Here is a 13,064-nt window from a genome sequence, read left to right as displayed (position 1 = left end):
TTTGCTGATGTTGAAGAGGAAGAAGCGACAGGTCTTGGCAGTCTGTTGGATATGCGCAGAGAAAGGAGAGGGAGGAGTCGAAGATGACTCCGAGGTTGCGGGCAGATGGGATGGGGAGGATGAGGGTGTTATCAACAGAGATAGAGAGTGGAGGAAGAGGGAGAAGTGGGTTTAGGTGGAAAAGACGAGGAGCTCGGTTTTAGACATGTTCAGCTTCAGGTGGCAGTTGGACATCCAGGCAGCAATGTCGGATAAGCAGGCTGATACCTTGGCCTGGGTCTCGGCGGTGATGTCTGGTGTGGAGAGATATAGCTGGGTGTCATCAGCATAAAGATGATACTGAAAACCATGAGATCAGTGAGCCTAGGGAAGAGGTGTAGATTGAGAAGAGAAGGGGTCCAAGGACAGATCCCTGGGGAACTCCAACAGATAGTGGGATGGGAGTGGAGGAAGATCCATGAGAGTGTACCCTGAAGGTGCGGTGGGAGAGATGAGAGGACAGAGCCTTGGAACCCAAAAGAGGACAGTGTGGCAAGAAGTAAATCATGATTGACAGTGTCAAACGCAGCGGATAGATCGAGGAGTAGGAGGATGAGGATGGAATAGTGGCCTCTGGATTTGGCGAGGAGCAGGTCGTTGCAGACTTTAGAGAGTGCTGTTTCTGTCGAGTGAAGAGGGCGAAAAACGGATTGAAGTGGATCGAGGATGGCATAAGAGGAGAGAAAATCAAGGCAGCGACTGTGAACGGCGCGCTCAAGTATTTTGGAGAGGAAGGGTAGGAGAGAGATGGGGCGGTAGTTGGAGGGGCAGGTAGGGTCAAGAGATGTTTTTTTTAGGAGAGGTGTGACTACGGCGTGCTTGTCAGGGCGTGTCAGGGACAGTTGCAGTGGAGAGAGAAAGGTTAAGGATGCGACAGATGGAGGGGGTGACAGTATTGGAGATGGTGTTAAGTAGGTTGGTGGGGATGGGATCGGAGGAACAGGTGGTGCATTTCGAGGAGGAAAGAAGGCGAGAGGTTTCATCCTCGGTGATCTCAGGAAAGGAGGAGAAAGAGGCCATGGTTGGTTGGTTGTTGGATGGGGCTACAGGCTGAAGAGGAGGTGGTGGCTTGGAAGTGAACTCAAGGTTGATCTTTTGCAGCTTGTCGCGGAAGTAGTCAGCCAGTGATTGAGGAGAGAGTGAAGGGGGAGTGGGAGCGGGGGACACTTTGAGGAGGGAGTTAAGGGTGGTGAAGAGACAACGAGAGTTGGAGCTGAGAGAATTGGTCAATTGGGTGTAATAGTCCTGTTTTGCAAGGAATAGGGAGGAATGGAAGGAGGATAGCATGAATTTGTAGTGAAAGAAGTCTGTGGGTACGAGATTTCCTCCAGAGGCGTTCAGCGGATCGGGTGCAGGAGCGAAGGTAACGGATGCAAGGGGTCAGCCAAGGCTGGGGATTAGTACGCTTTGTGGGACGGGAGGTGGATGGGGCGAGGGTGTCCAAAGCAGAGGAGAGAGCGGCATTGTAAGTGGAGACCGCTTTGTCTACAGTCTCGGAGGACATGATGGAGGGGAGGAGATTAGAGAAACTAGAGGATAAAGTGTGGGGGGGGGGGGGGGTCAATAACCTGGAGATTCCTGGAGGTGGTTAAAGTTGGACGGGGCAGGGGGGGGGGGGTGAAGAAGTGTAAATGTGATCAGGTGATGATCGCAGAGAGGTAGAACAGAAATGTGGAAATTGGAGGGTGAGCCGGAGGAGGAGAGGACGAGGTCAAGACAATGGCCGTCACGGTGAGTAGGGGTGGTGGAGCACAGCTGGAGGTTGAAGGAGGATGTTAGGGTGAGGAACTTAGAAGCGTTAGGGTCGGATGGGTCATCAGCGTGTATGTTAAAGTCTCCGAGAATGAGGGACGGAGATGAGGTTTCAAGAAAGACGGAAAGCCAAGCATCAAAGTCGGTGAGGAAGGAAGAGAAGGATTTATCAGGGGGGCGGTAGATGACTGCGACTCTGAGTGGCAGCGGGTAGAATAGCCGGATGGAGTGGGCTTCAAAGGATGAGAAGCAGTGAGACTGCGGTAGGGGGAGGGCTTGGAAACTACAGGAGGGCGAGAGTAGTAGCCTAACGCCTCCACCGTGGCCAACTGGGCGGGGAGTGTGGAGAAGAGATAACCTCCATGGCAGAGGGCCGCGACTGAGGCCGAGTCTTCCGGGGAGATCCAGGTTTCGGTTAGGGCGAGCAGTTGAAGGGAGCGAGAGATGAAGAGATCGTGGATGAAGGGCAGTTTGTTGTTTCCTATGGAGTGGAGATCTACTGGGACCTAGCAATGTCCACTCTGAAACGGCGAGCTGAATTGAAACCGGTCACCCGGCACTTACAAGAGTTGGGAATTCGTTACAGGTGGCGCCATCTCTTCTGGGAGTTGATTATAAAATCGTTAAGAAGATACTAGCGGGTTGATTGCAAGGTACCTCGCGTCCCTGGTGCATGAAGACCAGGCGGGCTTTGTCAGGGGCGACAGACATTCGATAACATTCACCGAGCTCTTCAGATGGTATCCCATGTACAAGAGGCCAAAATTCCGATGCGATCCTTTTGTTAGACACGGAAAAGGCCTTCAATCGCGTAGGCTGGCCATTCCTCTTCGCAGTGCTAGAGAGATGGGTATCTCAGGCCACTTTGTGCACTGGCTTCGCCTGATCTATAAAAGGCCATCGGCCGTGGTGGGGGTCAATGGCACCATGTCCCAACCATTTCGCTCTGCTGTTTTCTGGGACCAACCATTTCGCTTACATAGAGGGACGAGACAGGGCTGTGCAATCTCCCCTTGCTATTCGCAATAATAATGGAACCCCTGGCAGTAAAAATTTGGCAGCATCCGGAGATCCGGGGCTCGAGACTGGGGGGACGGGAGACTCATGTTCTCCTTTTTGCAGATGATATTTTGCGTATGTTAAGGGAACCTTTGATCTCGTTTCCATTGGTGCAGGAAGTGCTGAGGGCTTACGGGGTGATGTCGGGCTTTAAAATCAATTTTGACAAGTCAGAAGCTCTGGATGTAAACGTCCCTGACCAGCAGAGGACTCTTTTCTAGTCCTCCTTCTCATTTTTGTGGGCGCCCTGATATATTGGGTACCTGGGGGTTAACATTCCTCGACAAATTGAAGAGTTGTTTCAAGTGAATTTCCGCGAAGTAACAAGACGACTATTCAAGGATCTTCGTAGGTGGGAGGGCCTGACCTTGTCTTGGATGGGGAGGATAAATGTGATAAAAATGGTGCTCCTACCTAAGATTATTTATTTGTTTATGGTCCTACCAATAACATTACCGAACAAATTCTTACAAGAGATACAGAGCAAAATGTTTTCATTCATTTGGAAAAAGAGACCCCACCACGGGGTACGTAGAGAGGTAATGTACCAGGCCAGAGAGTGGGGAGGTATGGGGGTTCTCTCCCTTCAGTCATACTATCATGCAACACACCTTAGAATCTTAGCAACCTGGCTACAAGGTGGGGAGAAAATCTGGACAAAGCTGGAGCAAGGATGGATGGGGCCCTTTCCACTACAGGCAATATCTTGGCTACCTAATCAGATGTTGGGAGAGATCACACGGAGAAGCCCCCCACTGATCCAGGGACCTTTGGGAATCTGAAATAAATTAAGAGAAAAATTCTTCCCTGGGCGAAGGTATTTCAAATATATGTATCTCCACTTTGTCCCTGATTTTGGTCCGGGACTTCAAGATGCGGCATATCGGGCATGGGAGGGAATGGGACTGTGTACACTAGGACAGATGTGGGAAGAAAATGCGCCAGTAAAATTGGAAGTACTGTGCCAGGAATATGGGCCATCTCCCCTGCAGGCCTTTCAATACTATCAGGTTAAGGATTTTCTGGCACAGGAGATCTTCGCCTATCAAAACAAAATTAGAAAAGGGAATGATGGGGGGGGAGGCCGGGGGGGGGGGGTATATCAAGGATATAGAAAGCATTGCTACAATATGGGAATCCAGTTGAGTATTATTTATCCAAGTGGGAAAAGATTATAGGGGCGACTACACTACCCCCCCCCCCCCCCCAATGGAAATTATGTTCAGATCACTACTTCAGGTATCAGTGTCCAGTGCGCTGGTAGAGAATGGGCATAAATGCTATACAGTTGGTATTATACACCAAAACGACTAGTTACAATGTTTAAAACAGGCTCTGATTTTGATGGCGTCAATGTGGACAAGTAGGAGACATGGTACATATTTGGTGGGACTGTAACCTTGCACAGCAGTATTGGATGGAAGTATTGAACCTATTGTGGGAGGTCACTGTGATACGCTATCCCTTGAAGCTGGAGTATTGCCTACTACATGCTAGACCTCCAGGTGTGCTGGTGTCAATACACCGGTTCGCTGCACAATTGTTGTGGCGAGCAAACTGGTCCTGGCAGCGAAATGGAAACAGCCCACTCTCCCGGATCGGCGGGCAATCTTAAACAAATTGGACCATATTTGTTTGATGTCAAAACTTACTGTGCTACATCAGGGACAGTTGATTACTCACTACAAACATGGGAACAGTATGAACAGTGGACATCCCTGTGTAATATCTCAGATACTCTGCATAAATGATTTAGGGGGTTAGGGGAGGTGGGTGGGTTGGGGAGATAAAGTGAGTTAGAGGTAGATAGAGAGGGTGAGGGAGGGAACGGGAAGGGTGTGGGGGGGGGGGGGGGGAATGGAGGGATGTTGTTGCACTCAACACAGGGAGACCTTAGTAAGCATACTGACTTCTAAGTATGAACAAGTTTATGTTAATGTGATCAGTATGATTTACTGTTGTAATACTGATTATTGAAACTAATAAAAAGAATTAAAAAAAAAAAAGAACCTAGTTCCCCTCAATTCTCAACGTACAGTGTTAAAAAGTGGGGTGCTCCTTTACTCAGTGCATAAAACTATGCCAACCATAATCTGTACAGAAAATAACCATGTTACAAACAAGTCAGTGATTAAGAAAAGGCATTCCAAAATATGTACAATAATAATTAAAAAAAAAAGTGAAAGGGTAGAAATAAGGAAGATCAAACGTATTCCAATGAAAAAACACACCTCTAAAGTGAGAAAGAAAATTTAACCCTCCAGAAACACCTAAAAACACTTCTCAGTTCGGAGCAGATGGCCAAAGTGTCCTTAAAGCTAGGGATTCTGTACTGTTAAAGGGTGATGCTGAGTTGCATGTACTGAAGGGTCTCCTCTTTGGTAGTTTACAATAGTTAACATATCTCCAGCCAAGCAAATGGTAATTGGCACTATCATGACTTCTGAATTAACCCCCCCCCCCCCCCAAAAAAAAAGGAAGGGGGGCTTGGTTTCTTGTGTGCTAGTTCTCATTTGCTGATATGCAATGGTATTGCTATAGAAAGTTTGGGAATATTCATAAAAGGGGAAAACAATTTTCTAGGCAGTCATTTGGTAATATTGCAGACTAATGCCATTAATGTGCATTGTTTACCACAGAGCCTTGCAGCAAATATCACACATTAACAGCACAAGAAAATGCTGAGTTTTAGTAAATGACACTATAATTTGTTGTTATAAGAAAGTTAAAGGGGAAACGGCCAGTCAGTGAGAGATTGGTAACACTGTGGTTTCTGTTTTATACCTAAAATATGAAACCTGCCTACCCCTTGTTTACATTTTTAAAATATTTGTGGGGGGAAATGTTTTTATTTTTTGTGTCTTTTCCTTTTGTCACCTCAGAGCCCTCATATCCAAAGGGAGATATAAACAATTCATCTCGAAGGAGCCGGCTTCAAACACTTCTCGACCAGACCAAGGTAAGAGAAATGGAGCTAGCACCATGGTATGGTACCACTGCTGCAAATGGCAGTCTTTCAATTACTTCAATAGTGCCTTGGAAATTTTTATTTTTAATTGTTTTGTTGATTGGGTGTGTTAAGGGAAGTTCTGAATAATGGCTTGGGCACTAACTGGGACAGGTTCCTGTTAAGCTGGAAGCCTTGAGGAAGATACCAGACCAAAACAAAAAGTAGCCTTGAGTGGTAAACTGGGGTAAGGGAGGTAGAGGAAATGCAAAGTCTCTAATGGAAAATGAGTTGTGATCACTGTTGCATTCCAAGTCTCCAGCAATAAATCAACATAATACCTGGCAGTTTAATTATTATTCTGATGACTGAAATGGTAAAAAAAAAAATCTATTATCCGAGGACAAGCAGGCTGCTTGTTCTCACTGATGGGTGACGTCCACGGCAGCCCCTCCAATCAGAATCTTCACTAGCAAAGGCCTTTGCTAGTCCTCGCGCGCCAATGCGCACCGCGCATGCGCGGCCGTCTTCCCGCCCGAAACCGGCTTGTGCCGGCCAGTCTTCTTTCTCCGCGGCTCGGTACGGTTGTGCTTTACCGTTCGTGCCCCGAAAAGTCGGCCTCGCGCGTCGTTTTTTCGACTGCTTTCTGTGAGAAATCCCAGAAATTATTTGGATTAACCACTTTTGGTTTTTCCTCCCTCTACTTCGAGTTTTTTTTCGCCCCCGTTAAGTTTTCTTTCGTTGTCGGGGTAGGCCTTACTTAGGCCCCGGTCGAAATTTCCATTTTTCTGTGCCAAATTTCGCCATTTCGTCTTTCGATTTCGCCGGCGTGATTTTTCCGCCATGACAGCGAAGCCTTCCAGCGGCTTCAAGAAGTGCACCCAGTGCGCCCGGGTAATCTCGCTCACTGACAGGCACGCGTCGTGTCTTCAGTGTCTGGGGGCTGGGCACCGCCCTCAGGCCTGTAGTCTGTGTTCCCTTTTGCAAAGGCGGACTCAGGTAGCGAGGTTAGCCCAGTGGAACATTTTGTTCTCGGGCTCTTCGTCGGCATCGGCACCGGGGGGTATCGAGTGCATCGACGTCTTCAGCGTCCAGACCTTCAACCTCGGCGGCCAGTGCATCGAGTGCATCGAGGCATCGGCCCTCTGCATCGGCGCCGAGACATCGGACAGCTGCATCGACGTCGTTGGTACCAGGGACCTCGTCTGCTGATGTCGTCGGACGGTGGTGCTTCGCTGGAGTGCAGGTGAGGGCTGTCCATTCCCCTGCTGGTGGCGGTGAGCCTTCGGGTGGGTCTCCCCCTACCCTGAGGGCTCCCTGCGGTACAGCCCACCCCGAGACCGACCTTCTTCGATCTCGGCCCCGAGGAAGCGACGGCTGGATTCTACGTCCTCCTCATCGGTACCGGGAAGCTCCGTGTGACATGCTTCGTCCCAAGAAGTCGAAGAAGCATCGTCACCGGTCCCCTTCCCATTTCGGTACCGAGAGCTCTGGGTCGCCGAAGGAGTCGGCACCCAGCAGGCATCGGCACCGAGAGGACCGCTCAACCCTCTGTTCAGGAGGGTCGATGCGCTCCACTCTGGACAGCCCGGAACAGCCTCCACGCCGAACAGGTTCTGACCGTCGACGCCTGCATCGACCTCCATGCCTTTCTCTGCAGCCGCTCATGAACGAGAGCCTCCGGGCCCTTTCTCCAGAGATTCTGGGAGAGCTGCTGCGCCCTACCACCTCCCGGTACCGGCGGTGCTTGCGCACCGGTACTGTCGAGCGTGGCGCCGGCTGGACCATCGCACGAGGTGAGGTCTCCGGCGTCGGTGCCAGCGTGCGGTACCGGCTGCCGTCGCCTCCCAGGAAGGCTCCCCGACTACGTCGGCGGAGGGAGCTTCGCCGATGCGGGCGAGGGAGTCTACCTCTCGACGCCCCATCGTGGACGTGGCCTCCATGGAGTCGAGTCGGGCACGGTTGCAGACACAGGTCCGTGAACTTGTGTCTGACACCGAGGGTGAGGCCTCGTGGGAAGAGAAGAAGACCCCAGATATTTCTCTGACGAGGAGTCTGAGGGTCTTCCTTCCGATCCCACTCCCTCTCCTGAAAGACAGCTTTCCCCTCCTGAGAGTCTGTCTTTTGCTTCCTTTGTCCGGGAGATGTCTACGGCCATCCCCTTCCCGGTGGTTGTGGAGGACGAGCCCAGGGCTGAAATGTTTGAGCTCCTGGACTATCCTTCTCCACCTAAGGAAGCGTCCACTGTTCCCTTGCACCATGTCCTAAAAAAGACATTACTTGCGAACTGGACCAAGCCTTTAACTAATCCCCACATCCCCAAGAAGATCGAGTCCCAGTACCGGATCCATGGGGACCCAGATCTGATGCGCACCCAGTTGGCCTCATGATTCTGGAGTTGTGGATCTGGCCCTAAAGAAGGCTAAGAGTTCTAGGGAGCATGCTTCGGCGCCCCCGGGCAAGGACTCTAGAACCTTAGACTCCTTTGGGAGGAAGGCCTACCATTCTTCTATGCTCGTGGCCAAAATTCAGTCTTACCAGCTCTACACGAGCATACACATGCGGAACAATGTGCGGCAGTTGGCGGGCTTGGTTGATGCGCTCCCCCCTGAGCAAGCCAAGCCATTTCAGGAGGTGGTCAGGCAGCTGAAGGCGTGCAGAAATTCCTGGCCAGAGGGTGTATGACACCTTTGATGTTGCGTCCAGGGCCGCTGCTAAAGGTGTGGTGATGCGCAGGCTCTCATGGCTGCGTGCCTCCGACCTGGAGAATAGAATCCAGCAGCGGATTGCGGACTCGCCTTGCCGTGCGGATAACATTTTTGGAGAGAAAGTCGAACAGGTGGTAGAGCAGCTCCACCAGCGGGACACCGCATTCGACAAGTTCTCCCGCCGGCAGCCTTCAGCCTCTACCTCTACAGGTAGAAGATTTTTTTGGGGGAAGGAAGACTGTTCCCTACTCTTCTGGCAAGCGTAGGTACAATCCTCCTTCTCGACAGCCTGCGGCCCAGCTAAGCCCCAGCGCGCTCAGCTCTCGTCAGCAGCGTGCGCCTCAGCAAGGCCCCCGGCTCCCCAGCAAAAGCAAGGGACGAGCTTTGACTGCCTCCAGCAGAGCATAGCCGACATCCAAGTGTCAGTGCCGGGCGACCTGCCAGTCGGAGGGAGGTTGAAAGCTTTTCACCAAAGGTGGCCTCTCATAACCTCCGATCAGTGGGTTCTCCAAATAGTCCGGCAAGGATACACCCTCAATTGGCCTCAAAACCTCCAAATTGTCCACCGGGAGCTCAGTCTTACAGCTTCCAGCACAAGCGGTACTTGCCGAGGAACTCTCCGCCCTTCTCAGCGCCAATGCGGTCGAGCCCGTGCCATCCGGGCAAGAAGGGCTGGGATTCTATTCCAGGTACTTCCTTGTGGAAAAGAAAACAGGGGGGATGCGTCCCATCCTAGACCTAAGGGCCCTGAACAAATATCTGGTCAAAGAAAAGTTCAGGATGCTTTCCCTGGGCACCCTCCTTCCCATGATTCAGGAAAACGATTGGCTATGCTCTCTGGACTTGAAGGATGCCTACACACACATCCCGATACTGCCAGCTCACAGACAGTATCTGCGATTTTAGCTGGGCACACGTCACTTCCAGTACTGTGTGCTACCCTTTGGGCTCGCCTCTGCGCCCAGGGTGTTCACAAAGTGCTTGGCTGTAGTAGCAGCGGCACTTCGCAGGCTGGGGGTGCACGTGTTCCCATATCTCGACGATTGGCTGGTGAAGAACACGTCTGAGGCAGGAGCCCTGCAGTCCATGCAGATGACTATTCGCCTCCTGGAGCTACTGGGGTTTGTGATAAATTATCCAAAGTCCCATCTTCTCCCAGTACAGAGACTCGAATTCATAGGAGCTCTGCTGGATTCTTGGACGGCTCGCGCCTATCTCCCAGAGACGAGAGCCAACAACTTGTTGTCCCTCGTCTCGCGGTGCGAGCGTCCCAGCAGATCACAGCTCGGCAGATGTTGAGATTGCTAGGCCACATGGCCTCCACAGTCCATGTGACTCCCATGGCCCGCCTTCACATGAGATCTGCTCAATGGACCCTAGCTTCCCAGTGGTTCCAGGCTGCTGGGGATCTAGAAGACGTAATCCACCTGTCCACGAGTTTTCTCGAATCCCTGTATTGGTGGACGATTTGGTCCAATTTGACTCTGGGATGTCCTTTCCAAATTCCTCAGCCACAAAAAGTGCTGACCACGGATGCGTCTTCCTGGGGTGGGGAGCTCATGTCGATGGGCTTCACACCCAAGGAAGCTGGTCCCTCCAAGAACGCGATCTGCAGATCAATCTTCTGGAGTTGCGAGCGATCTGGAACGCTCTGAAGGCTTTCAGAGATCGGCTGTCCCACCAAATTATCCAAATTCAGACAGACAACCAGGTTGCCATGTACTACGTCAACAAGCAGGGGGGCACCGGATCTCGCCCCCTGTGTCAGGAAGCCGTCAGCATGTGGCTCTGGGCTCGCCGTCACGGCATGGTGCTCCAAGCCACATATCTGGCAGGCGTAAACAACAGTCTGGCCGACAGGTTGAGCAGGATTATGCAACCTCACGAGTGGTCGCTCAATTCCCGTGTAGTGCGACAGATCTTCCAGGTGTGGGGCACCCCCTTGGTAGACCTCTTCGCATCTCGAGCCAACCACAAAGGTCCCTCAGTTCTGTTCCAGGCTTCAGGCCCACGGCAGACTGGCATCGGATGCCTTCCTCCTGGATTGGGGGGAGGGTCTGCTGTATGCTTATCCTCCCATACCTCTGGTGGAGAAGACTTTGTTGAAACTCAAGCAAGACCGCGGCACCATGATTCTGATTGCTCCTTTTTGGCCGCGTCAGATCTGGTTCCCTCTTCTTCTGGAGTTGTCCTCCGAAGAACCGTGGAGATTGGAGTGTTTTCCGACCCTCATCATGCAGGACGAAGGGGCGCTTATGCTCCCAGCCTCCGATGCCTGGCTCCTCACAGCCTGGATGTTGAGGGCGTAGACTTTGCCTCTTTGGGTCTGTCAGAGGGTGTCTCCCGTATCTGGCTTGCTTCCAGGAAAGATTCCACCAAGAGGAGTTACTTCTTTCTGTGGAGGAGGTTTGCCGTCTGGTGTGACAGCCAAGGCCCCTAGATCCTCGCTCTTGTCCTACACAGACCCTGCTTGAATACCTTCTGCACCTGTCTGAGTCTGGCCTCAAGACCAACTCTGTAAGGGTTCACCTTAGTGCAATCAGTGCATACCATTACCGTGTGGAAGGTAAGCCGATCTCAGGACAGCCTTTAGTTGTTCGCTTCATGAGAGGTTTGCTTTTGTCAAAGCCCCCTGTCAAGCCTCCTACAGTGTCATGGGATCTCAATGTCGTTCTCACCCAGCTGATGAAACCTCCTTTTGAGCCACTGAATTCCTGCCATCTGAAGTACTTGACCTGGAAGGTCATTTTCTTGGTGGCAGTTACTTCAGCTCGTAGAGTCAGTGAGCTTCAGGCCCTGGTAGCCCAGGCCCCTTACACCAAATTTCATCATAACAGAGTAGTCCTCCGCACTCACCCTAAGTTCTTGCCAAAGGTCGTGTCGGGAGTTCCATCTGAACCAGTCAATTGTCTTGCCAGCATTCTTTCCCCCGTCCTCATTCCTGCCCTGCTGAACGTCAGCTGCACACATTGGACTGCAAGAGAGCATTGGCCTTCTATCTGGAGCGGACACAGCCCAACAGACAGTCCGCCCAATTGTTTGTTTCTTTTGATCCCAATAGGAGGGGAGTGGCTGTGGGGAAACGCACCATATCCAATTGGCTAGCAGATTGCATTTCCTTCACTTACGCCCAGGCTGGGCTGGCTCTTGAGGGTCATGTCACGGCTCATAATGTTAGAGCCATGGCAGCGTCGGTAGCCCACTTGAAGTCAGCCACCATTGAAGAGATCTGCAAAGCTGCGACGTGGTCATCTGTCCACACATTCACATCTCATTACTGCCTACAGCAGGATACCCGACGCGACAGTCGGTTCGGGCAGTCAGTTCTTCAGAACCTGTTTGGGCTTTAGGATCCAACTCCACCCCCCGAGGGCCCTGTTTGTTTGTTCCAGGCTGCACTCTCAGTTAGTTGGTAAATTTTTAGGTCAATCTCAGTTATGTCCTCGCCGTTGCGAGGCCCAATTGACCATGGTTGTTGTTTTGAGTGAGCCTGGGGGCTAGGGGATACCCCATCAGTGAGAACAAGCAGCCTGCTTGTCCTCGGAGAAAGCGAATGCTACATACCTGTAGAAGGTATTCTCCGAGGACAGCAGGCTGATTGTTCTCACAACCCGCCCGCCTCCCCTTTGGAGTTTGTGTTCCCTTGTCTTTGTTTTGCTACATATGAGACTGGCCGGCAACAAGCCGGTTTCGGGGCGGGAAGACGGCCGTTCGCGCATGGCGCGGGTGCGCATTGGCGCGCGAGAGGACTAGCAAAGGCCTTTGCTAGTGAAGATTCCGATTGGAGGGGCTGCCGTGGACGTCACCCATCAGTGAGAACAATCAGCTGCTGTCCTCGGAGAATACCTTCTACAGGTATGTAGCATTCGCTTTGTCTTTTCTCCTAAAATATGACCAGGGCATGCAGGCAGAGCAGTTAGCGGTGTCGTGTTTGTTTCCAGTGTGACACATTTTGAAACATTCCATTAGTAAGACTTCTCACTTTAAATGCCCCATTCTCTGAACTACTACTACTTAACATTTCCAGAGCGCTACTAGGGTTTACGCAGCGCATGTACAGTTTAACAAAGAAGGACAGTCCTACTCGAAGGAGCTTACAATCTAAAGGACGAAATGTCAAGTTGGGGCAGTCAAGATTTCCTGAATAGAGGTGTAGTGGTTAGGTGCTGAAGGCGACATTGAAGAGGTGGGCTTTGAGCAAGGATTTGAAGATGGGCAGGGAGGGGGCCTGGTGTATGGGCTCAGGGAGTTTATTCCAAGCATGGGGTGAGGTGAGGCAGAAAAGGGCGGAGCCTGGAGTTGGCGGTGGTGGAGAAGGGTACTGAGAGGAGGGATTTGTCTTGAGAGCGGAGGTTATGGGTAGGAACAGTAAGGGGAGATGAGGGGTAGAGAGGTAACGGAGGGGCTGCAGGTCGAGTGCATTTGTAGGTTAGTAGGAGAAGCTTGAACTGTATGTGGCCTGATTGGAAGCCAGTGAAGTGACTTGAGGAGAGGGGTGATATGAGTATATCGGTCCAGGCGGAAGATAAGACATGCAGCGAGTTCTGAATGGACTGAAG

General features: G+C 51.5%; 1 protein-coding gene across 1 annotated transcript in view; it reads left to right on the top strand.

Moving 5' to 3' along the window:
- Positions 1-13,064, top strand: part of MAP3K4 (mitogen-activated protein kinase kinase kinase 4) — a 540,168-nt gene that overhangs the window by 458,620 nt on the left and 68,484 nt on the right. Inside the window, 1 exon segment of the mRNA XM_030198101.1 lies at positions 5,733-5,809. Within this exon segment, the coding sequence (XP_030053961.1) occupies positions 5,733-5,809 (77 nt within the window).

The sequence above is a fragment of the Microcaecilia unicolor genome, chromosome 3 (assembly GCF_901765095.1).
Source record: "Microcaecilia unicolor chromosome 3, aMicUni1.1, whole genome shotgun sequence".
Taxonomy (NCBI): Eukaryota; Metazoa; Chordata; class Amphibia; order Gymnophiona; family Siphonopidae; genus Microcaecilia; species Microcaecilia unicolor.
Note: the sequence above shows the minus strand (reverse complement) of the source record. Positions and strands in the feature narration are given on the sequence as shown.